Here is a 26,462-nt window from a genome sequence, read left to right as displayed (position 1 = left end):
ATTTATTCTTGGTTCCAGAACGGACCTGCATGTTTAGAGTGTAACCATGACAGGCTACATCTGTCGGGATATCATTCTGGAACAACATGTACGTTTGTTTCTGGGCGTCATGGATGCTGAATTTCTGTTTATGGATGACAACGCCCGTACTCACCGTGGAAACATTGTAGACGAATGCCTTCAATCGGAGGATATTACCCATATGGATTGGCCAGCATACTCACTGGACTTGAAGCCAATAGAGCATGTGTGGGACATGCTTGACCGACGAATTGCAGCCCATCAATCCACTCCCACATGTCTACCAGAACTTCGGAGAGCATTGCTTGATGAGTGGTGTAATATTCCCCAAGATCACATTGATAATTTGATACTCAGCATGCCTAGTCGTTGTACCGCCTGTATTGCATCGTCCGGGAGACATACTCCGTATGAACCATCATGCCAACCATGTTGAACTCTTTTTTGTAAATAGTTTCTTTTTTGAAATCTGCTCCAGGGAGTAAAACTCGCAATTTTTACTAATTATGTCAAGCAAATAGCATCTTTTTTGCTCTTTACATTTTGTTTTATAAATAGACTTTACAAATAAGTCAAATTTCTTTTGCTTCTGTCTCCTTCTTTGCCTGAAATTTATTATCCTTACTTTATGGCCATGAGTGTAGTTCTTAAGATACGGTATCGTTAAAGGCACCTAGAAGTAGACGACTTTGAGCAGACTTGAAGTACATATGCAAGCGTTTCTCTAGGGTACCACAGGAAGAGTTTGATGAAAGTCACCATTAAAGATTTACGTGAGATCTCTCATTCTTTTGTCTGAATCTTTTTTGGTCTTTCAGGGTTCTATCTACCCCTTCTGTATCTGAACGGTGGCTCATCGAACATTCGCAATACATTATGAGACGCTCTGTTAAAAAAGGTTCTCCCCATTGCCATTTTTTCTTCTAGAACATACGGAGTTATTCTGGAGGATTCAAAGTAGTTTAAATAGGGAATGGTCAGTTTTTGCTTCACTAAGTAAAGTTCGGGCAGTTCTGTAAAAAAACTGTCGCAAAATCCTGTTAGTCAAGTTTTAGAGAACAGTTGAATTTTTTAAGTTTTTTGTTTTTCCATCGGGTATTCTTATAAACATTAATATGTGTCTTAAGTTTTCATGTGCCAATATTGTCTTCATAAACTTGTTTCCGTTGATTTTCTGCAGTGGTGTCAAACAAAAATCCCCTATTTAGTTTCCGCATTATTGACAAATTTTGCTTTTTATTTAAATTAGAATTTATTTTATATCGTTTGACATTGAACGATAAGTCATAGTATTTCGGCTGTCGCTCTCCTTGCAATATGTCGTCACTGGGATCTTTTTTGATTGTTAGCCATAAAGCACTAGAATCTAAAAGGTGACATATGAGTTAAAATAGCAACAAACAATTCTCTGAGTTTAGGAGCGGAGTCAGAAAGTTACATATTATCAAATAAGGTTAGTTTCTAAGGTTTGTTTTCTTCAAAAAGACCGGGTTTTATACGTGCTGCTTGATAAAATGGCAGGACCTTTAACTGAAAAAAAACTGCAAATAAGCTGGACCACGGGTATGTTCTAAAAGAATTCTTTAGTGACAAAGTCCGCTTGGCCAGTAGGATGAATATCGTATGTTATATTATACTTTAGAGGATTTGTAGGACCATACATGCTATTTGCTGGTCATAAAATAAAATAAAAAATATTAATAGTTTTAAAATAATTGAGACCGGTCCAACGTGCCCCGCGGTCCAACGTACCCCACCTCCCCCTACAGTTGTTGATGGAAACAAAGTGGTATGCATTCTAACTGAACTTTTAAATTCTCCGGATATTCCAAGATTGCCAATACTTGATTTCCAGTTAAAAATTAGTTCACCAATTATTCTTTTTGGCAATTTAAACCCACCTAGAGTATGCAATGGTACACGTTTATTAGTTTATTCACCAAAAGTCAACAATTTTGACGGGAAAGTTTTAAGGAGAAATTTTCGTGTTGAAAAGTACTTCCATTAATAGCGTCATAATTTTCAAGTATATTTAAAAGGCGTCAATTTCCAAAGCGTTTAGCATTTTCAATGACCCTAAATAGTTCTCAAGACCAAACAATGTCCATTTGCGGTTTGGACTCGAAATATAGATGTTTTTCTCCTGGGAAAACTATCTATCGCCTACTCAACTCACGTGTGGGAAAGTTATCATACCTATTCATGTTAGCAAAAGACGGATTAAAAATGAATAGTGTTCACAACTTAGTGCTTAGATAATTTTCAGTTTTCAAATAATCGAAACAATAGTTCGAAATCAATGTTATCTACCTCATTTATAAAATTTAATTTTAATATTTTTTAAATTTAGTTAGTGTGTTTTTAGAAAATTCATTGATTACAAACTATAGAGAAAGATGAGATGAATAAAATGTAATGTACATTCAAAAAGTGTATGTTGGTTTATGCTTAATTTCTACGTTCCGATATTTTACAATCAGTTTCGATATTTACCATCACTTTCAAGTTATTGTGTACGTTTGTTCAAAGTTGTACTTACAAAATTTAGTAAGCATAACTCTGGTAAGTAATTTAAAAAGTACTTACTTCAGCCAAACACGCCTATTATCAACCGCATATGGTTTAAAATCAGCTAAACTATTTAAAGCTTTATTAAAAACATTAATTTGATTGCATTAAAATAATGAGTAAAAAAATATTTTAGTCCAACTACTGCGTTATTTAACTTAAGAAAGTTTCCTTGAAACCAGAGGACTAAGACTCGATAAAGAAGGATGGAGTTTTTTAACAGCAGCGTTGTGTTTCCTTGCCTATTACCTTCGCGATGCTTGTGCTCATTTGCTCTAACTACAATGTTCGGCAAAAAAAAAACAAAAAACCATCAAAATTTTTCTCACACAACGTTTCCTGATTTTAATGTGAAATGACTCCTGGTTCCTAATATATATTATCGTCCCCCCACCCTCCATCCATCAGGTCTGCCTTTTTAAAAATGGCACCCGCCTACCCAGGAATTTTATATCAGTTTTACATTCCAGATGAATGGTATATTACAGGGTGATCAAAAAAGGAGGACAAACGTAAAAAGTGAACAATTCGAAAACGGTTTGCTTGGACGAATTGAAAAGAAACCGGGTTTTGTGTGGCAACGAAACAAAAAGTTTTTTTTTTCGACCTACAGATGGCACTATAGCGTTTTATCACCTGCTGCAGTTGTTTCTTCTTATAACGTTTGTTGCTTTGCATAATATTGCGTCAGAAATATGACAGCGTCATCTGTTGGTCGCCAACAAAACTATTTCTGTTTCGTTGCCATACAAACTTCTTTTCCACCCACTTAGTGCAAACAGAATCTTTTTGTCTTTACTCTTATTCAAATTATTCATTTTTAAAGTTTGTTCTGAATTTTGGATCATCCGGTATGTAATCTATAGTTAAAATGATGAGTTAAGTTGCTTACAGATATTCAACAAATCAGCCACAAGCGATAACGTGCTCCGACCCAGACGTACATAAGTACTTCCACAAAAATAGTATTACAGATAATAACCGATTAATTATTGCATTCATATTTATAACCAATCATTTTACATTTGTTTTAGATCTTACTCAGTGATTAAACAATCATATACCTTAGAACAAGAAACTGAATTTATTCATGAAGCAAGATAAATAATTGATTCTTACATTAGTGTTGAATGAAATTGTAAAACACTTGAGTAAAAATGGATACGTTGTGATAATTTGAACATTGTTACGCTGAGAAATGAGGAAACGTGTATATCTTGAAATCGTTTATGTGCTCTATAAGCAAGAACATATCCCGCCTGGTATGATTTGTTCCGTTTTATCAAAACTTTTTTGTCAATGGCATTCTTTACTGAAAACTTTCATTATTAAAATTATTTTCCAAATCCTGATATAGTAGAACATTAGATGTACAAATGTGACTATTATACACAATTGGAAGGCATAGAACGCGCATTTGGAACATCCAGATAAGACGACCATTTTTTCAGACGGATTGCCGAATCGTGAAAAGATGCTTCCAAAGAACTTTTCAATGCACATATGTCATTCATGCTGGAGCACGTTTTGAAGGGAAGTGAAGAAGTAGAAGCTCGTGTTTCACTCGCGATGTCTCGCATTTTTTCCAAATCGTTGGGCACACCAGTTTTTAAACCATTTATGGTACACTGATCAATTTTACTATTTATATATTGAACAGTAACTCTCGTACTGTGTTTTTTCTGCAAGCGAAGTATTCTCAGAATTGTGGAAGTCAGCCTTCGGTTGCTGACATCACTTGTACAAGCTGTACGTTGACTGGCATCACTATTGATTCCACTTCCACTTTCTGTTGAGCTCTGAGTGACTAAACACGACATTGGAACCTAGGAAAAAGAAACAAAAAAGACAATTTTAATGCTCTATGTCGTTAACTGGAACTTTATGTGTAATACACATGAGAAAAAATGCATTTAAGGTACCTTAATGCATCTGTTGTACAGTGATAGAAAAAAAAAAAAACGAAATACTCGTTCGTATTCGAAGACTACTGACACTAGAGACACGTGTAAGGTGTTATTTTTTCTGGAATAATGCGTTCTACATAATTATGTTACTAAATTGTTGCTAAGGGGTCGTCTTCATATTAAAACGAGCATCAACTTAAAACTTTTCAGTGAGAAGCCCCCCCCCCCTTTTTATCATTAATTTGTGATCAGCATCCTTTTTTTAACTATGTATACTAAATTTTGCTTAGTTTGATCCAGTCGTTACTTCAGAACTGAGTTTTGAGAAATCCCTCTCGTAATGTTAAAACGTATTTTCATATTTTTACACATAACACATGAACTAGATTAGGTACGGCAAAGATTTTTTTATATCAAAATATGAATCGACCCAATAATAAAAACGTCACTTACAACAGCTAAAATGTAAATTTAGATTTTTTAATGAATTATGACAGTATTTTTTGAAAACATTATGATCTAAAACCGTATTAAATTTTAATAAAAAAACTATCTAGAAGAGCTTTATGTGGGAATCCGAAACTTGAACTCAACATTTTCAGTAGTGTTTGAGCTATGGTTTAAAAATTCGTTTTTAGCCAATTTAGGGGACCGTATACCTTTTTAAAACATAAATTATGAAAGTTGGTTTCTTCGTAAAAAAGAACAACATTGTTCAACAAAAATAAGCAAACAAATTATATAACGTGGTTTTTCTACGTTAGAGTTACGTCCAAGAGTCTTTTTAAATGTATACATTTATTCATTGTCTCTGCAGAAGAACAACACAATATTGCAATCGTCAGTTTTTTTGTGGATATCGTTTAAACGTCAATATGCCAACAATGCGAAACACTATTTCATTGTCTTAGAAAATAATATTTTACAGAACATTTAAAATTAAAAGCTACACTTAAAATATATCTTTTTTTTTTTGCGTTTAGCCATTGCCTTTTGTAAAACAATAACTTTGAAAAAAAAAAAAAAAAACCTACACAACTTTTTCACGTAAACATATAATAAAACTTCATTGTGTTGCTAGTCATGTTGCAATAGGCAGTGTAGAATGAATGGCTCGTTTCAGTGAAAATTAGCTAAAAGGATATAAAAGGATAGTTATTGCCCTGTCTAAATCCGGAAAAAGCACTCGAAAAATAGCCGACGGTGAGACATTTCTCCTTTAACATTATTCAGTTGCTGCAATGACAGGACCTATCATAGGGTTCCTGTCGAATGTGAAAAATCGTAACCCAAGTGTTCAAACCATATACTGTTTTTTCCATCGTGAAGCTCTCATGGCAAGGAACTTATCAGATGAGCTGAAGTCGTGAAAATCGTGAATTTCATAAAATCGATGCTGCTTAATTCTCGCCTTTTCTCCTTAATTTGTGAAGGAATAAGAGTAGATCATCACTCCCTACTTCTTCATACAGAGATTTCCTGGCTTTCACGTGGTACTATCAATAATTTTTGAATTAAGGGACAAAGTACGACGGTTTTTGATTTTAAAAAACGAAATTCAGTACGCCAGTTTGTTGCAAGACAAATATTGGCTGGCAAAACTAGTGTACATGGCTGACGTTTTTGAACAACTGAGCGAATTGAATCGGAAGAAGTAAGGACAAAGAGAGAATTTGGTTACATGTATGGACAAGCTGAACTGGTTCAAATCAAAAATTCAGCTGTGGAGAGAAGAAGTAGAGCGTGGCTTGTTTCACATGTTCAAACGGACCTTCAACATCATATGTGAAGGAAATGGTATGGAAGAACAGCTGCTGAATGTGTTGGCAGAACGTTTAGTCACACTTCAGGACAAGTTTGCACTATTTCAAGAACACTAACATAGAACAGTATGACTAGATTCGCGAACCATTCTCTTCATCTGCGGATGCATCAGTTAAAGACCTTTCTTTGATGGCGCGAGAAGCATTTATGGACCTCTAAAGCCACCGTACTCTTAAGCTTAAATTGAGCAAAGTGCCTCTGGACGAATTTTGGTTGCTGGTTAAAATTGAGTATCCCACTATATAATGGTGGTAACTTGTGTAATAGTAAGACAAGACCATCTCTTGTCTTGCTATTGACGTGCTACTACCATTTTCAACTACATATCTTAGCGATGTCAGTTTCTCAGCCCTCACACTTATCAAAAACATCAAGAGATCATCTCTAAAGAGCCTGGATCAAAAACATCAAGAGATCATCTCTAAAGAGCCTGGATCAAAAACTTCGTATAGCTCTTTCCATCATAGAGTCGAACATCAAACGTCTTTGCTCCTCAAGGCAGGCTCAAGTATCTCATTCGTGTCAAACGGAAGTTAGGTGCTTGGTTTTAATTTCTTGCTTGCTTCTGTCTTGAAACTTTTTTTGATAAATCGTTTAACTGCATTGTGCACTTTAATGATATGTTTGACGGAAATGCTTTGAAACATATCAAGTTTAGTTTTCTGTAAAGTCTGATATATGGTAGTTTTGTTGTTCATTATTAACCTCAATACATTCGAAATATTTCTACGTTCTAAATGAATTTAAATACACTACGTTAGTATAATTGTTTTATTCATATGAAAAAAGACCCCACCCCCATTTTTTTTGCCAGTGAATGATGAAAACACTTCTATATTACCATTGCGAAATTAAGTTCAGTGTGCCCCGTTGATCTAAAATTTCTTAAGTGTGCCGCAAAGTAAAAAAGGTTGAGAAGCACTGCTATAGAAGATGTTCGTTTGCAAGCATGTGGTGCGCAAAACAAAATCGAATAATGCTAAGCTTTAATTCTAAGTGCGAAGTTAGAAAATCCGAAAAATGACAAGAAGTCTGATTTCGGTTTACATAATATAACTAAACTAACTTTTAAAAAAATAACTAAAATATCTTTTGTCTTTTTAAATTTCGGGTTGGATCTATCTCGAATCTCGTTGCTAGGCAGAAACAGCATTAGGAAATTATTTACTTAAATTGCTTTTAAGATCCATTACATGTTTATCTAAAACCGCCGATTGTGTTATGCATTTTTTATAATAGATTGTTATCTTTCGCATCAATTCTTGACTTGAAAAAAATTATCGTTTTTTGATTACAAAAATGCCTCTAGAACAACTACTGGGTTTGTCCGCTGTGTTAATTTAAATAATCAAATGTTCCCAAATAAAGTTCGAGTATGCAAGGTTTGCTCGTTAGCGGGTATTTATATTCTCCTGTTTCTGTTCTATTTTTTGGATTGATACTTTGATCATTTTATGTATTTAAAGCAAATTTTCACGGAATAAATGGACTTTGCTTCGCTCGAATCAACAATCTATTTAATGTTGCGTCGTCCCATGTTGTGAGGTATATTTTTTATATTTTTGTATGCGATGTCTCAAACTTTTTCCGATGTTCTGCGAAATAGAAAACGCGATTCGCGTTATACATCAAAAGACTTTCTATTCATTCCAAAATAAACCAGTAACATAGGTGCAATACATTTATCAAACATATTTACTATCATTTCTCTAGGTATAAAGTTCAATATTTACATTTCTATGAGGCTAATGGCTGAATGATTAAATAAGCAATCCAATAGGTTCACATTATTAAAAGTCAAAAAGTTCCATTACTTTCAATTAGTCGTTATTCGATTTATTAAACAACGATCAATACGAGGGACCAGTCAGACCCCATCCGTCTTTCTAAGGTTAATCCAGATAGACAAAAATCAGAAAATATTTGACTGTTTTTCAAAAAAAAAAAAAAGTTTTCGACCCTAAATTGCTTTGTGGCGCAACATTATCGGCAAAAAAAAAATAAATAAAAAAAAATAATAATAATAATAAATAAATAAAAAAAATTAATAATAATGAATTGAGCTGGATAATCTCGATCTTTTCCTTCTTTACATTCCGTTACTTGATAAACCGTGACCTTGAAAGTTACGTTTTAAATGTGGTGACGTCCCTAAATAATTTTTCATTAATAACTTCCGTTCTGTTGCTCGGAATGCAATGCAATTTCGTACTCTGGCTGCATTTTGCTGTCTAAACATAATTATGTGGCAAAAAATAGGAGTTCCCATTGGAAAATAAAGACTTGGTGCTAATTTTACTTTGTATATGGTCCCTTATCAAAATTTTGTCTTCGTAGTTTTAAAGAAGACTTTAAACCATGTCGAATGACACTTTTTTTTTCTAGCGTGCATAAAGGCCTAATAATAATAATTTTTTTTCCCCCCTGCTATGACTGTACCCAAGACTTCAATAAAAACGAGCCGACGCCAGATTAAGAACAGCTATTTTGGATTCGAGCATGTGTTTGAGTGGTTGCCTTTTCTGGCAAGTTATCGCGTTTGGTGATTGTTCACTGCGATCGATTATTAGTGGCACGTGAATAGTTTATTAAATAAAATATTATTATCGGGGAAATTTGGATAAACTCGAAACTTTGCTTTGGTAACCCTTGCAGCGCAAGAATAAAAGATCCTATACAAAATGGCTAAATTTAAGCTGATTCCCGGTAACATGTTTTACTTTGCCAATACAAGCTCTATTTTTACATACTTAAAAGTAACAGTCATATTTCAAATCTTTAAAATGCACGAAGATGAGAGGGAGAACGAAGAAGAGAAGAATGCAAAGCCTTTTTTCCCCCTCTCTCTTTAAAATTTGATCCTGAGTCGAGGAAAGAGTACTTTGACATTGAGTACTTTTCATTTTTTCCATTTGGTTTTCTTTTTTTTTTTCTTTTTCAAAAATCAGTCAGTACTAAGCCTTTGCGGCAGTTTCTATATACTTATTGAAATGAGTTTATCTCAGATAGCTTGTAAACGATCCTCTTTCAATATTGAAAAGTTTTGTTTTGTTAGCTTTCATCAATTTATAGGAACATGAAAAACTTGTATGTTGAGATCAGTGTTTCCTTATTTGAATAATTTTTGTTATTACATTATTACTACGGCCTGTTTTACCCAATAGACTGAGGTTAAAATACAACTTTTTTATGAGGTAACGAGTGGCAATTAAGAACTACGCAGCGTGAAGAAACTAGAAAAAGGAGTAGAAAATAATTTATTTGTCTCTAGCCAAATGTGTATCCGTTGCAAAAAAATTGTAACTAATGTTAAAGTGTTGCTTTGAATCTGCTGAAAAGTTTATCTACTAATTTTTTGTGGAAACTACGAAGAAAAAGATACTTTGTAGAATGCTTGGCTTCTTAACTCGTAGCAGGGGAGGTAAAAAAGTAGGACATAACAAGGGACGTAAGGTCTCACAGACCGCTATACTTTCAAATTTTTTAAAAAATGTGTAATTAAGATAGATTCACGTCATTTTCCTTAAGTGTTCTTTGTACTTTTATTAGCAATTAAAAAAAAAACATTTCTGAATTTTGAATTGAAGTATACGTTTTCTGAGGAAATTTGACTAGAGTCTTAAGATTTTTCGAGAGAAATCATTTGCTGCAGTAAATAACTTACTAATCGCAAGAAAAACGAATCTACTGTCAGTTAATGATTTTATTTTAATGTTTAATATATACAGAACATTTTAATAACAGAAAATTGATAATATCACATTACGAGAAAATTGTGACAGTCCTTGCATCCATCTATACTAACATTATAAAGAGAGACGGTGGATTTTTGTGTGTTTATATGTTCGAGGTAAACTCTGGAATGGTTAAAAATAGTATTTGAAAAATTACTTCACTACATGAAAGGTGTATTTTTTTTGAGTGAAATAGGCTATAAAGTAAGCATATATGTATCGTTATGTATTATTTCTGCAACCTGTTTTTTGTTTCTACTCGAGATCTTCCTCAATTCTTGATAGATTTCTTTGATTTACACCTCATTTTAACGCTTATCGTGCAGGCTAATGACGAAAAATAGACCTAGGGTCTAAAATTTTTTTTTCTTTAAAAAAAAACCTGTTTTAAAGCACCGGACTGAGGTTTTCGGTTAAATTCATAAGTTTTACTCGCGCTGTGACCGACAGAGCTGAATAGCTCGATCGGCAGAGCGTTCGAATGGTAACCAAAAGAACGAGTGTTCGGGCCCGTCCCGGACGATGTGCATCAATAAATTAGACAAATATCACGCATTACATGTACGCTTTAAATACAATAAATAACACACGTGAGGCAATAAAATAAGTGAGATGGGTACGCTATCTGCTGTCACAAAAACTTGAAGCAACCTCTAGCTAAAGTGATTCTTAAGTTTTATTTTTTTTTTAAGCTTTGGCTCCAGTCAGAAAACTAAAACATAATGCCAGCGAAAATATAAGTATCAGGTTTAAGATTTTAGGCTTCAACTAGCTGACCCAGCCACGCGTTGCTGTGGCGAAATAGTTGGATTAAAATAATCTTTTACTCATTATTTTGATGGAATCAAATTAATATTTTTTACTAAAGCTTAAAATAGTTTTTTTTTACAGAGCTTAAAATAGTATAGCAAATTTTAAAACATATGAGATTGATAATGGCGTGTTTCAATATAAAAACAATTCAGAAATGTTAATGGACAATAATGGGCAGCTGATGTGGCCAATTTCTGCCAGCAACATGTCTTTCCAAAACCAGGAACGTTTTCCGATAAAACTCGGTAACCTTCCTGAAATTATCTCGGAAGCCTCCTGAAAAATTCAAAAATCTTCCCGTTTGAAGCTAGCTGTGTTTCTGGAACTTTAGAGGAAACTTACGTAGGTGTAAAAAAAGCTTGGCACCTTCCTGATTTATTATTTTATTTTATTTTATTTTTATTTTAAACCAATGATACCTTCGTACCTGCCATTTCTAGCTTAACCGGTGAAGGGTACCATGGTGGTTGAGGGGGAGGGAAAGAAACTGAAGGGAAAACTCTTGAAATACATATACACAGGGCCGTCGAGAGAGGGGGGCAAGCCTATGCATTGCACAGGGGCCCGTGAGAGATTTAGGGGCCCGCGAAGCGGGCCTAAGATAAAGATAAATCCCCCCCCCCTTAAAAAAACTTTTTAGTTTGAAAGAAGTCTTTCTCCTAGAGTTACGATTAATAGTTAAGATTAATAGTTAAGATTAATAGTTAAGATTATTAGTTTTCAATCGAAGTGAATTCGGTGAAAGTGATCAGGCTCGAAGTGAGAAAGTCTACTTGTCCTTATCTTCATAGCCCACTATCGACGCCTTGAACCAAAAATAAATGTGACTTTTTTTTTTTTTTGCTTGAGTTCCAAGGCTAAAAAAATCACTTCTTTTTAAAAGCTAAATAGAATTTTAGTGAACTGGAAAAGGGGAAAAATAATTAAAAAAAAATAAGAGAAGAAATATAAGCGCTTGCATTTTCAGCGTTCGAAACTCAAAACAAGCGACGCAGTTCGATGAAAAGATTTAAAATATGAGTTGATTTAGTTTTGAGTAAAGTGATACAAATTGAAACTAGTTCTAGTGTTGTTTTTAAAGTAAGAAAGGGAGGGGCAATTGAGGGGCACTTTGAAAGATGTTTCCTCATCAAAGTGCATATAAAGCCCTTACACATCTAAAAAGTGGTCAGTTATGTCACAATTAATTAGAATCAGTGCTGGATTTACCTATAAGCTAAACAAGCTATAATAACTTAGGTTCCTCGCTTTTTTGGGGCCCCCAACTTTTGAAAAAAAATTGCATGATTCGGTCCTAAAAAAAGGAAAAATGCTTTAAAAAATGAATTTCATTTTCACATTCTTAAAAACCTAAAGAACTTGGGACATTTTGAACTTCTTCAAATGCGAGGGGGGGGGGAGAGGGATGCCAAAATGTGCCAAATTCAGCTCCTCGCTACATTCTGCATCAAAAATGTAAAAAAGTATGGTTATGACGTTCCTGCAACATATTGCTTGTTTGAGATACATTTTCGTGACTATCATATTCACATTTTGCTATTTATTTAAACCTGAATTCCGTATTTTGAAAGATATTTTGTTATTGCCTGCTTTTATATTACTTCTACTGCAGGGCTGTCCAACTGGCGGCCCGCCTACACATATAGTGCGGCCCGCCAACTTCTTATTTAGCACATTTTTTTTTCGACATTGTATGGTATCAAGAAGCATCAGATACTCCATTCTTGGTCAAGCCAGTGTTCCCAAAATTTTCCCTGGATCGCTTTTTTATTCCGTTCATTGTATTGGGAGAAAAAGGTACAGTACATCTACAGGTCAAGGTCAAGCAGTCTTACCCTGCATGATGGGTGTTCAAACATATCCTAGAAATAAGATTGCCTTGCCTTAGCGGGAGGGGGGGGGGGGAGACAGGGAGGGAAGAGAGACACATTTCAGATAAACAAACAATGCCTGCAATCGGTTAAAAATAAAGACTCCCCTTACAGACTCTACGGCCTATGTTGATTTCGAAAAAGAAATTGAGAGCTTGCTCTCGTTAACTCTCCGTTGATGATATTGATCTGACTAGTTTTCCCATTAAAATGTCTGCAAATTGTATTATAATCCTTCTATTTCATTGTTTTATAATTAATAATTCAACTATTAATTGTTATTGTATACGAGGTACGAGGTTATTGTTCAACCTTTTCAAACTGTGGCCCGACAGGTGATCAGTGACCAGAAATCTGGCCCATGGGCTCTTAGCAGTTGGACAGCCCTGTTCTACTGCATACTGTCAATCTGTTTCGCACGAGAAAAATTACTACACTACCTCTATTCCTTTTCGTTTTCTGACTACTTGTTATTTAAAAATACAAGTAGTGCAGAATAACAGAGGTTTTTTACTAAGTTAGAATGTAAAACTATACGATCAAGTATTAAAATATAAGAGATTGGAAAGTACAAATGAACTGCTTTGAATAATTTTAATTGTTCTAGAGGCCTTGAAAATAATTTAAAAAGTTTCTGATACTGCTTGAAAAGTGCTTCAATTTTATTTCCTATCAGTTGTATAAAGTATGATTTGTCCGAATGGTTAGGCTGTTATTTCCACCATTTCTTTTAAAGCATATTTTAATCTTGATAGTTTTTCAGTTCATTCAGTGTTCCGTTTGTTGGTGAGTTGATAAGGGATGATGGAAAACTAATTATACCGAGAGTCGATGTGAGCGAGTGACAATGCGTCATCGTTTCTCCCTCGTCGCTCTTCCTCTCTGTTGATTAATATCAACGATTTGTCGAACCACGAGCAGTTTGTATTTTGTATTGTTTTAGTTTGCAGAAGAGTGTAAAGTTTTAAAAATTTTTTGTTTTCCTTTTTTCTTTTCTCATGTTTTTGTAGTTCCTATTATCCCGTATAAAGCCTAAAAATGCAGAATTTTTTAGTGTATTTTTCCAAAAATTTTCCCGGGGAAGAAACCCCCGGACTCCCTAAAGTTGGAGATATTCTACCCTCAACCCAAAGGAGATCCCTGCATCACTCTCCTGATATCCCTCCTCCTCCAAGGAGGAAAAACACACGCGCGCGTAGGAAAAGACACATCGTGTGGAAAAATATATAAAATGGCCTGTTTTGCTACCGACATAAAGTTGTCCGAGCTACAAAAGGGTCCCCCATACCTGAAATCGCAAATCAGTTTTAAATATTTATGTGAAAACGGAGCCCAGAAAGAGGAGGTTAAAGATTAAGTACAAAGTTAGGGGCCCTGAAGAAAGTTGCATGGGGGCCATAATTCCTGTCGACGGCCCTGCATATACATATCGTACATACTCACATACCTATACACACATACATACATATACATACATATACACACACACACATATATATATATATATATACACATACATACATACACATATACACACACATATACATATATATATATATATATATATATATATATATATATATATATATATATATATATATATATATATATATATATATATATATACACACACACATACATATACATACATATACGCATATACATAGAAAAAAAAACCATATATATATATATATATACTAGCTGACCCAGCCACGCGTTGCTGTGGCGAAGTAGTTGGATTAAAATATTCTTTTACTCAATATTTTGATATAATCTAACTAATATTTTTAGTAAAGCTTAAAATAGTCTAGCCAATTTTAAAACAAATGAGATTGATAATGTACGTGTTAGGCTGAATTAAGTAATTATTGAATTTAGTAAGTACTAACTAAATTTTCAATGGTTAAAGCAATATACTTACGCTTAGTAAATTTTGCAAGTATGACTTCGGCCAAAAATAAAAGCAAAATAACTTGAAAGTGATAGTAAATATCGAAACTGATTGAAATATATCAGAATGTAGAAATTAAACACAAACCAACATACACTTTTAGAATGTACACTAAATTTTATTCATCTCAATTTATCTATAGTTTATAATCAATAATCTTTTACAAAATACATTAACTAAATTAAAAGCATTTAAAAATTGAATTTTATAAATGAGGTAGATAACATTGACTTCGATCTATTGCTTCTATTATTTAAAAACTAAAAATTATCTAAGCATTAAGTTGTGCACAATATTCTTGCTTAACCTGTCTTTTACTAACACGAATAGGTATGATAACTTTCCCACTCGTGAGTAGGCGATAGATACAGGGAGTCCTGAAAAAGACTGACTGTGATCAAAAATTTATAACAGGAAATCGTTAATGATAAAAAAAAATAATTTTTGCAGAAAATTCATGTGGTTGACCGTAAGTTTCGTCCCCCAGAGCTCCAAAGTTTAGTTCAAAAGTTTTTCAATAGATGGCGTTGCAGATAGTAAGCCTCTAAGTCTAAAAATAATGATTTGAATTCACCGATTTTTCCTCCAATTGCGAAATGTGGTTGCAGCAGGCGGCAGGCATTTGGAAAATATTGTTGTGAAATTTTGTTATTAAAAAACATTTTTCAAAAAACTATGATGTAATTTTCTGTCTTTCTTTGATTTACGGTCTTTCATCAGCTGCGCCATCTATTGGAAAATTCTTGAACTAAATTTTGGAACTTTGGGGGTAGAAACTTACGGCCCACCACATAATTCTTCTGCAAAAATTACTATTTTTTTTTATCAGTAACCATTTTATTGTTATGAATTTTTGAAAACAGTCAGTCTTTTTCAGTACACCCTGTCGTTGCCCATGACAGAAACATGTATGTTTCAAGTCCGAACCCAAAGTAGGCATTGTTTGGTCTTGAGATCTATTTATGGTATTTTCAAAAGCTAAACAAAGCGGAAATTGAAGCCTTCCAAATGTGTTTGAAAATTATGATGCTATTAATCGCTTACGTGGCAACACAAAAATTTCTCCTTTAAACTTTTCCGTAAAAATTGTTGAAATTTTGATGAAGAAACGTGTACCGTCGCAAAATCTTGGTGGGTTTAAACTCTGAAAAAGAATAATTGATAAACGAATTTTCAACTGAAAATCGTCTAGTGGTATTCCTGGTATATCCAGAGAATTTAAAAATTCAGTTGGAATGTTTACGGCTTTGTTTTCATCGACAACTGTATACCCTTGTACAGCATCAACGGTCAGCACAATCTGATAATGATTTTTTTTTTCAGCTGTCAGTAATGGCTCATTTTTCACAATAATTGTAGCTAAGACAGCGCCATTGCACTGTTTTTTCTCCTTGCAAATCATTGTCAACTAAGTCGGTGACCAATCGATCAGGTGATATCACACCTTGATGACTAAACAACAAATTTGAAATTGAAATGTATAAATCCTCAATTAACACTAAAGCTTCATCATACATCTTTGGTGTAAATTCTAGTGTTGGACATCGGTGTGTTTGTTTAACTCTATGGAGTACATCTTCAAGCATAAAATTTATATAGTTTCCCCACAGAAATGATGAATGATTGTGTTGGATATTATGTCGTGAAAATTATCTTAAACAAATGACGAATACTGTTTCTCGTTATGCAAAATCTGCATTAGAAAATGCAACTCCCAATGATTGTGTGCTACCAATAATTACAATTCGCGAAATGCATCGTGATATGTATTAAACACTCGAGAATTAACAATCCTCAACAATTCGTGTCTTTTAGGGAATGTTTGAAAACAAATACAAAAACAACATTCACCTTGTGTTGGATGCACAGTTTTGTTTTGGATACAGTTTTGGTCCCAATGTCTTGGCTTTAATTTTTAAATATGCCCGAGATTGATGAATGTTGTGTTCTTTGTTTGCGTGACTTCCAAGATTTTTTTGATTTTATTCAACACTGTAAAAACAATTGAGAAACGTCCTAAAAAATAATGGGCAGCGAATACGCCCATTTTCTGCTAGTAACATATCTTAGAAAAAAAATAGGGGCATATCCCACTAAAAATCAGAAACCTTCCTAAAATTATCTTGAAGTCTTTCTGAAGAATTTTGAAACCTCTCCGATTCGAGACAATCACTTCTCTGAAACCTTTAGAGGAATCAAAGTAATATTAAAAATAGTAGCTCGGAACATTTTTTGATTTACCAAGAAAGTACCAAAAGCATTATTGCTACCATAGTCACTGCTAAGATGGACCTACAAGCATGCACAAAGTATTCCACTTGCTTGTTGTTACTTTTGGAAAGTTACGGAATCAGGAGACTCACTTCCTCCCATTGGGAGTTACGTTAATCTGGACGGACCCCGACGACGGCAGTGAAGTCAGTTCATCACTAAAGTTCATCAACCTTCCTTATATTATCCGGGAATCTTTTTGAAGAATTCAGTACTATCCCAGGCTAAAAGCCGGTCGTGTCGCTGGATCTTCAGAAAAAAATTAAGGTGAGCACAAAGCTTGACACATCTCTACTTTCCCAAGAAAGCTCCAACAATAATGCTGCAAGCCTGGAGAAAGGTAACACAGACTTGCAAGCAAGTACCATAAGTCTAACTCGCTTGAGATTCCTGCAAAACTACGGAATCCAGAGGCTTATTTACTCTCTCTGGGAGCTTAGCAATGCAGACGAAACTTAATTCACCTGATGCCGATACAATTAATAAATACGCTCAGTTAATCTTTAAATTGGGAGCTAAAAATCTCTCTCGCAACAGTGAAAAATCTGCATTCATGACGTTTGTAGCAACTCAGGAAACGTTTTGACGCAGATAAATGATTTCCAAATAAAATTGTTGAGGACCTGTGAAATCCCGACACGTTCCACGGAAATAATCAGTGACATTTCAGATTTTTTACAATGCATGTAAAATAGCGCGGAACATTGGTAAATAATTTTATTTCTGAGAATCGGGCCAAACACATTAGGTTTTTGACAATGTAAAAAAAAAATCAGGGTCTTTGTTCATGGTTCAAGTGCTCTTCGAAGAAAATATCTTTGATAAAATATACTCGTTGACCGTTTTCAAGATGTACTGCAAGATGCTGTACAGAAGGGTCTCTTTCATATGAGGGGAAGCCAGATAGCTTCGTTGCTGTTTTTATGTCCACTCATCGCCCATCGTGATTTTCCGGCAATTTTGTCCATATCTCTTACTTCAAATGCTAATTAATAAGGATCATTAATAACGTATTTGACGAAGTATTTATTGCGAAACTCGACATTTATATAAGCCTCATACGTTTTTAAAAGCAGTGGTGAGTATGGAACTACCCGCTGCTTATCAATTTCAACTTGATTTTTAGAATTTGACATTTACATTGAAAAGTGTGGGGCCTCTATACTCTTCTTTTCTACGGCGATATTGTATAACCTTCAATATCCGTACCATAGTATCATATGTAACTTTAAATTAACTTAAGAATAAAATTTTTGAGGCTGAATTAACTTACAGCGCCATCTATTAAGAATTTACAGAACCAAACAATCAATACACACTACTAATGTATAATAAACATTTTATTTGAAATAAAAAATTATTAAAACCATCCTATCTTTTAAGTTGGACCAAATTACAGATACGTATGAAATTTGATAAAAATCGGTTCAGTAGTTTCGGAGTTTACCCCGAACAAACATTGTGACACGAGATTTTTATATATATAGATATATATATATATATATATATATATATATATATATATATATATATATATATATACATATATATATAAGGGGGAAAAGGCTTGAAAAAGTTAGTAGGCTCGAGGTGCTGTATTGGAACCGAGTTACTATGAATTAATGAGAGAGAATGCTGTTACATATATATCCTCGTATAAAATAAAAACATTAACTAAAAAGTAAATATACAAAAATACTTATAGTGAAAAGACTCTTGGTTAAAAGGTTGTATACATTCAAGTTGAAATGCCTGGTAACAGCCCACTGTAAACATCCCCAGTAACAACATTTTCAAAAAAAAGAGGAAGAAGCGGTTTAGTGAATCTTAATACGCGTATCTGTTTCTTCCTGTTTACAGAAGCGGATGAGAAAAAGGGCCAAAAATCGGCTTTCATTTTGGAAATTAAGTACGAAAATAGGAATAATATAATATAATAGTGACGAAAAGAGTTACATTAAAAGGCATATTATGTAAAAGAGCAAATCGGTTGTAGCAAGAGTACTCGAGATACTACGACGGGCTTTCTCTTTTTCTCCTTTTTCTTTGAAATATAATAGTAATAACAGTAATAAAGTAAAATATATACATTATATGTACAAAATTAAAAAAAAAATCGAGATTAATAATAGGATACCCCGAGCTGGAGTGCTTGATAGCACGCATTTTTGAGACACAAAGCAATGAAAAGCGATGTAAAGCAATGAAAAGGAAACGTCTTAGTGGGTTCAGCTTGAACAGAAACGCAAGTCCACATCCTTTACCAATATACACCTGGAAGAGTTGAAAACAGACTGGAAAATCAACTAACTTCTTGGAACTCGTAGTTGCGGGTAGTCAGTTCGCTAATTAAATTATGGATGGAATTTGAACCAGATGGGTGCGAAAGAGCTTGACGAATATTGTCGGGTATTGTGATACTATTGTTCAGCTTTAGGTGAAATTGAGATGTGAGAGGGTAGGAGTAAAGATAATGATTTGGAGTACCTATGAGTCCACATGCACAGTTGGAAGATGGAATTATTTTGAATCGAGAGAGGTATGCTGGAAAGGGCCCATGCAAAGTTACAAAGAGGGTGTCAGATCTGTTCTTGATCCTGGTTTTTAAAGAAGGTTTATCTGAAGTCATCGTTTGGGTTTATCTGAAGTCAAATGATGAAGTCATCGTTTGGGAAGATGACGTGTACCCTTCTGCCTGTTGTTTCACTTTGCCAACGTGTGTTCCAACTATCTTTTAGATGTTCTAGTAATTTTTGCTTTATGAAGGATTTTGGCACTGGCATATTTAGAATAATGGGGGCACGTGGGTCGTTTGCTGCTTGTTTGGCTAAGAAGTCTGCCGCTTCATTCCCCACCTGTCCTGCGTGACCCTTAATCCAACTTAATGAGATATCATTCTGGCCTCTGAGTATTTTTTGAATTTCTCTTACTAGGGGGTTTCGATGTATGGGGTTCAGCAGTGCTTCCAAGGAGGAGAGACTATCAGAGTATAGATCTGCGGCAGAAGAAGGGTGATTTGTTTGCAAATACGACAAGCCTTGAAAAATAGCCATAAGCTCTGCCTGGAATACTGAGTTTGAAGGATTGAGTCTTGCGGACCAGTTACAGATACGGATCCCATCCCGTAGCACAGCATAGCACACATGCTCCTACTCCACACTTTGTTTTGGAGCCATCCGTGTATATCTCCAAATTCTGCAGTGAGGGAGTTTTTCCCTTTAAGCATATCTTGGGAAGGGTACACTGGATGCTCGGATGGCTATCCCACTTCTTGGCAGTTTCTTCTAAGTCGCTAGGGCTGAAATTGTGGCCAGGAATTTGAATCGATTTGCTTGTGAGGGAAATTTTTGACATTAGAGCTTTTGACTTGATCGTAAGGTCTATTGGAGGGATTCCAGCGATAACATGGAGTGCGGCTTGGGAGGTTGTGCAGTATGCTCCAGTCACTGTTAGGAGAAGAAGTCTTTGTATTGTTTGTATCTTCTTTAACGCTCTGCAGTGCATCCAATTCGTCCAAACTGCCGATCCGTATAGAATTGACGATTCTACAACATTTAAATAGATCAGCTTCCGTTGTGATATGTTCATGCCCCAAGTGGGGCCAGCAAGACGTTGTAGAAGTGCTCTCTTCCTTAGTGCTTTCGTTTTTAAAAATTCAGCGTGTGGCACAAAAGATAGATTTTTGTCAACGATGATTCCTAAGTATTTGACTTCGTCCGCACGTTTTATAAAAATTTTTCCAAATTTTAGACTTGGTTTTTTCACTAAATTCTTTGGTTTATTGAAGATAACGGCTCTTGTTTTGCCCTCCGATGCCTCTAAACGATGTTCAGTCAGCCATATGTGGAGAATTTGAAGAGATTCTCTAGCTGAGTTTTGTAATTGAGCTGTTGTTGAACCATGTACAACGAAGGCTAAGTCATCTGCAAAAGCCTGAACAAAAGTGTGATCCGGCCATGGTTTTGCAAGTAAAGATGTTATAACCAAATTCCATAGTTGTGGGCCACTGCAGGAGCCCTGCGGGCATCCCTTAAACTATGAGGTAGAAAGGACTTCGTTTTGGGCTATCAAGGTAATTTTTCTTTTGTTCAGGAAGCTGCTGTAAAGATTATAGACGCCCTTTTCGTATCCAGTTGCTGCTAGAGAAGACGAAATATCTTGCCACTGCAAATTTTCAAAGGCTGATTTTATGTCTATGGAGATAAAAATGGTTAAGAAACCGGAATTTATCCTCTGGTCTATTTCTGTTAAAAGAGAATGAAGTGCATGTTCAGTTGAAATTCTTGGTGTGAATCCGAATTGAAGGGGATGTAAAAGATTGTTAACCGAAAGAAAGCTTTGAAGTCTGTTAACAATGAGCTTTTCCAGGATTTTTGACAGAGTTGGAAGTAGCACTATAGGACGATATGAATCAAATGACGTCAGCGGTTTAGAGTGTTTGTGAAAAAGAATTAAGATTCCTTCTTTAAGGCAAGTTGGAAAAAAACCCAGTCTGTAACACTTGTTCATGAAGCTTAAAAGAAAATTTGGGTGAACTTCGAAGAAATATTTCCAAATGTAGTTGTCCAATCCGTCTCTTCCGGGAGCTTTTTTTAATGAAACGTTTTTCATGACGAAGCTGAGTTCTGGGGAGGTAAAATCTGCATTTTTTACAGAGGAAGAGTAAGTGGTTATCAATGGTTGTGGGAAAATCTTGGGGATAAAAATGATGTAGGAGTTTAGTGTAAAACGTTTTAGCGTCGTCATCGGTTGCCGCTCTTTCGTAAAGAAGAGAAGGGTGCACGGTGTTTCCAAACGTAACTTTGTACGGCTTGGAATAAGTGGAGCTAGAGGCTGAGCAAAATTTTCTCCAGGAGGCTCTTTTGGCTGTTCGGATCTGTTTTTTATACAAGGCAAGTTCCCTCTTATAGGAAATGTAGAAGCTTTGACGAGTGTCTGTCGCTAGGCATCGTTGGTACCGTCGTCTTTTGGCGAGCAGTAGCTTCTTATGCATTGATAGATTATGGTCCCACCAAGAAAGGGAAGGTTTGGGAGAGTGAAACTTTAATTTGAAGGACTGGAGTGCACATGATTGTAATATTCTAATAAATTCTTCAGTGAAAATTTCTAAAGAGGCACAGTCATTGATAGGTGGGAGATTGGTGAAAAAAGAGGGTATTTGCGCTTTAATTTTTCGCTTGAATTTTTCTGGATTATACTTTGATTTAAAGCGGATAAAGCGGTGGAATGTCAATGATGCTGAGAGATTCAATTGAATGTACTTATGGTCGCTGAGTGATTCATCGGCCAGAACTTCCCAGGTAAGCGTCAATGGCAAATTCCTAATAAGAGTTATATCTGGCCAGCCTTCTGCTTTGTCTTTGGTGTAAGTGGGAGGAGCATTAGATGTATTAGCAATGCTTAGATTATGCGAAGAAATAAAATCTAAAAGTTCTCGACCTCTAGAGTCTTCATTCCTGTAACCCCAGACTCGGCTGTGCGCGTTTAAGTCTGCTGCTATAATAATTGGAGTAAGAGCTACTTTCTGTAGGAGATCACTCAGAGAAGTAAGTAACAATGAAATATTTTCATTAGGTGAAGCGTAAGCAGAGATAATAGTAGTTGTCGAGTTATTAATGCTGAGTTTTAGAGCTATAAAGTCCATGCCAACTTGTGTGACAAAGCAGGAAGGGAATAAAGAGGGGAACACGATTGCTGCTCTGGAGCTGTATGACACGATTTGCGTCCAACTCCCTGGAATGCCTGCCACTGCTCCGTGTAATGCATTCCTGAAGGGCATGGTTCCTGAAGGGCGAATAGTCCTATATCGTGCTCTTTTGCCAAAAGCTCTAGAACTGACGTGGCTGCGTAGCTACGGTGCAAATTTTTTTGTATAATTTTAAAGTTGTTTACAACAGAAGAGCAAACATCATTGGCCTGAGTAGATACTGAATACATAACTAAGCTGTAGAAAAATGATGAGAGGAGATGAAATGGGATATTGCCTAAGATTCGTATTGGGTTATCTTTCGGATTGTTTCAACTTTTTGCTTGTAAACTGAACAATTTGTATCATTAGCTGTGTGATCGGTGGGAAAATTAGCTTTGTAGACGCTGTTTGCCTTATGACAATTGCTGCACATCAGATGTTGACTATTGCAGTCACTGCCGTGATGGTTTTTTGCACAGTTTGGGCATGATGTTCTTGATTTATTAAGGAAGTTCCATAAGAAGCAATGCAAACATTGCCAAAGCTTAGCCAGAATTGCAAGCAAGTATCGAGAATTTTTACTCAGTAAAGTCTTTTTTTTTTTTTTTTTACAGTGCAGGCTGAAGCAATTTGAATTCAGTAAGTACTAACTAAATTTTTTATGGAAAAATCTCTATACTTAGGCTTAGAAAATTTTGCATGTATGAATTCGGCCAAAAAAAAAAAAAAAAAAGCAAAATAACTTGAAAGTGATAGTAAATTTCGAATCTGATTGTAAAATATCGGAATATAGAAACTAAGCATAAACCAGCATACACTTTTAGATTTTACACTATATTTTATTTATCTGAGCTTTCTCTACAGTTTGTAATCAATAACTTCTTTACAAAATACACTAACTAAATAAAAACAAATTAAAATTAAATTTTATAAATGAGGTAGATAACATTGACTTCGAACTATTGTTTCTATTATTTGAAAACTGAAAATTATCTAAGCACTAAGTTGTGCACAATGTTCTTGTTTAACCTGGCTTTTGCTAATACGAAATAATATGATAGATTTCCTACTAGTGAGTAGGCGATATATAGTTGCTCATGAGAGAAACATGTATGTTTCAAGTCCAAACTGAAAATAGACATTGTTTGGTCTTGAGATTTATTTATGGTCTTTGCAAAAGCTAAACGGATCGGAAGTTGAAGTCTTCCAAATGTGTTTGAAAATTTTGACGCTATTAATGGAATCCGTGGCAACACAAACATTTCTCCGATAAACTTTCCCGTCAAAATTGTTCAGTTTTGAAGAAGAAGCGTGTACCATTGCATAATCTAGGTGGGTTTAAATTGCGAAAAAGAATAATTGTGAACCAATTTTCAACAGGAAATCGTGAAGTGGCATTCCTGGTGTATCCAGAGAATTAAAAAATTCAGTTGGAATGTTTATGGCTTTGTTTTTATCGACAACTGTGTAGCCGTGTTCAGTATCAACCGTCAGCGTTTTTTATTTTCAGCCGTCAGTAATGGCTCATTATTCGCAATAATCGTAGCTAAGACGGTGTCTTTGCACTGTTTTTTCTCGTTGCAAATCAGTGTTAACTAAGTTCGTGACCAATCGGTCAAGTGATAGCACACCATAATGGCTAAATAACGAACTTAGAATTGAAATGCACAAATCTTCAATTCCCGAGATTGATGAATAATGTATTCTTTAAAGTAAGACAAAACAACGTTAATGAAGCACAAATTTGCAAATTACAGCAGACACGTGTTTCGGCGTTACAGGGAACGCCTTTTTCAATGCAAAAAATAATGAGCTTACGGATGAAAAGACATCCGACATAAGCCAAGAGCAGATAAGCATGCAGCTTAAAAGATAAAAACAGCGGATTAGCCAGACACCAATGACAAAGTTATAAACCGATCAGGAACCAATAGGAATGCAAGCAAAGGCCAGGAGCTTTCTCTTAGGTACGAACCCCGAAAGAAAGAATTCAATTGGACAAAGATTAAGCCGAAGCTTAAACAAAAAGAAAAGAAATTGTCAGTAACCGTGAACCGCAAGAAAGGAAAGACTGAATGGAAAACCATGAAATAAAAAAACAAATATTCGAAAAAAGGAAAAATAAAGATAAACAGAAGAAAATTGGGGGGGGGGGGGGGTGTCAATAAAGACAAAAAGGTAAAAATAAACAAAGGAAGATAGATAAAAATGAATGAGAAAAAAGGGGGGGAATGGGGAAAGGACAGTATTAAAGATATGGGAGCCAAATGTTGGAAAAATATGGAACTGCACTAAGATCGTTAACTAAGTTAGAACTGTTCCTCAAAATATGAAAGGATTCCCAAAAGTCAAGATCTGATGAATTGGGACATTTTTGGATAATCTGATAAGAGTTAAAATCAAAAGAGTGATTCGAATCCCAACAATGTTGAGCAATACTCGACTTATTTAATTGTTGTTTTTTCACATAATTTTGATGCTCTTTCAAGCGAATTTTTAAAGCACGCCGAGTCTGTGCAATATAGGCAAGTTTACAACTACAATTAATTCTATAAATTCCACAACAATTAAGAGGGTGAATAGGATCTTTAAGAGAAGAGAATGAAAGTTTATTAATAGGGGAGAACACCACCTGGAATTGGAAACGTTTTAGAATCTTAGCAACCTGATAACTTACAGATGGAAAGAATGGCAAAACAACCAAATTCTTTCTGATGAAGGTTCGGTTAAGAACATTAGTTTGGGATTTATTTGAAAGTTTTTTATAAATGGAATCAATCAAAGTTGGCGGATAGTCTCTATCAATTGCCACAGCTTTAAGATAATTAGGTTCCACTTTAAGAAGTTCCGACGAAGAAAAAATATTAACTGCGCGATAAACAAAAGAATTGAAAGCAGAATATTTTTTATTTGGAGGATGAGACGATAGTCTATGAGGAGGTAAAGAAACAGCAAAAGGTTTGCGATAAACAGTAGTTTCAAAACCAATTTCAGTACGAGAAACAAGTACATCAAGAAATGAAATGCAATTATTCCGTTCTTTCTCACAAGAAAACTGAATATGAGGATCAATGGAGTTTAAAATAGATCATCACTCTCAAACTGATTCTGGTTCATTAGAACAAAACAATTATCAAAATACCGAACATAAAATTGAAACTGCAGTTTTTGGAACAGCTTAACCTCAAAATAATGCATGTAAATATCACTAAGAATGGGGCAAAGTGGGTTTCCCATAGCCAGACCATCTAACATAATATAAAATTTCCCATTAAAAACAAAAGAACATTGCTTAAGACAAGTACGGGTACGGAAAATTAAATCCTCAATTTCCGTATTGGTGAAATGAAATTCAGAAAGTCTTCTACGAAGGCATAACAATGAACCCTCGACGGGAACGTTCGTAAATAAAGAGTTAACATCAAAAGAAGCCATAAAAGAATTATTTGGAACGAAACTATGAATTTTTTTAACAAACTCAACAGAATTTTTAATAGTAAATAAATTGTGACTCCTAAGGGAACACAGAGACTAAATATTTTGCAAGTTTGTACGAAGCCGTACCAATATTGGAAACAATCGGCCTGAAAGGAATACCAGCTTTATGCACTTTAGGTAAAGCATAAAATCTAGCACAATTAGCAATTGTTTCTAATATTGGTACGGCAAACTTACCAGTTTTTTTTTTTTTTTTAATTATAATAATGCTTAAAAGAACTGAACTTAGTTGTTCGGTTAAATTAATAAAATTTTTTAGGTAGATCGTTTGGCTATAAACTATCTGAACATCGGGCAAGCTCGGGCTGTCCGACA

At 34.9% G+C, this 26,462-nt stretch overlaps 1 protein-coding gene across 1 annotated transcript in view; it reads right to left on the bottom strand.

Moving 5' to 3' along the window:
• Window positions 1–3,812: 3,812 nt before the first annotated feature.
• The window catches only part of LOC129228339 (QRFP-like peptide receptor), a 93,505-nt gene continuing 70,855 nt past the window's right edge, over window positions 3,813–26,462 (bottom strand). Inside the window, exon 4 of the mRNA XM_054863019.1 lies at window positions 3,813–4,415. Coding sequence (XP_054718994.1) covers window positions 3,975–4,415 — 441 coding nt within the window. The 3' untranslated portion in view covers window positions 3,813–3,974. The remainder of the gene's footprint in view (window positions 4,416–26,462) is intronic.

Source organism: Uloborus diversus, chromosome 8 (assembly GCF_026930045.1).
Source record: "Uloborus diversus isolate 005 chromosome 8, Udiv.v.3.1, whole genome shotgun sequence".
In the NCBI taxonomy this organism is placed as follows: domain Eukaryota; kingdom Metazoa; phylum Arthropoda; class Arachnida; order Araneae; family Uloboridae; genus Uloborus; species Uloborus diversus.
This window is presented reverse-complemented; position numbering and strand designations above follow the sequence as displayed.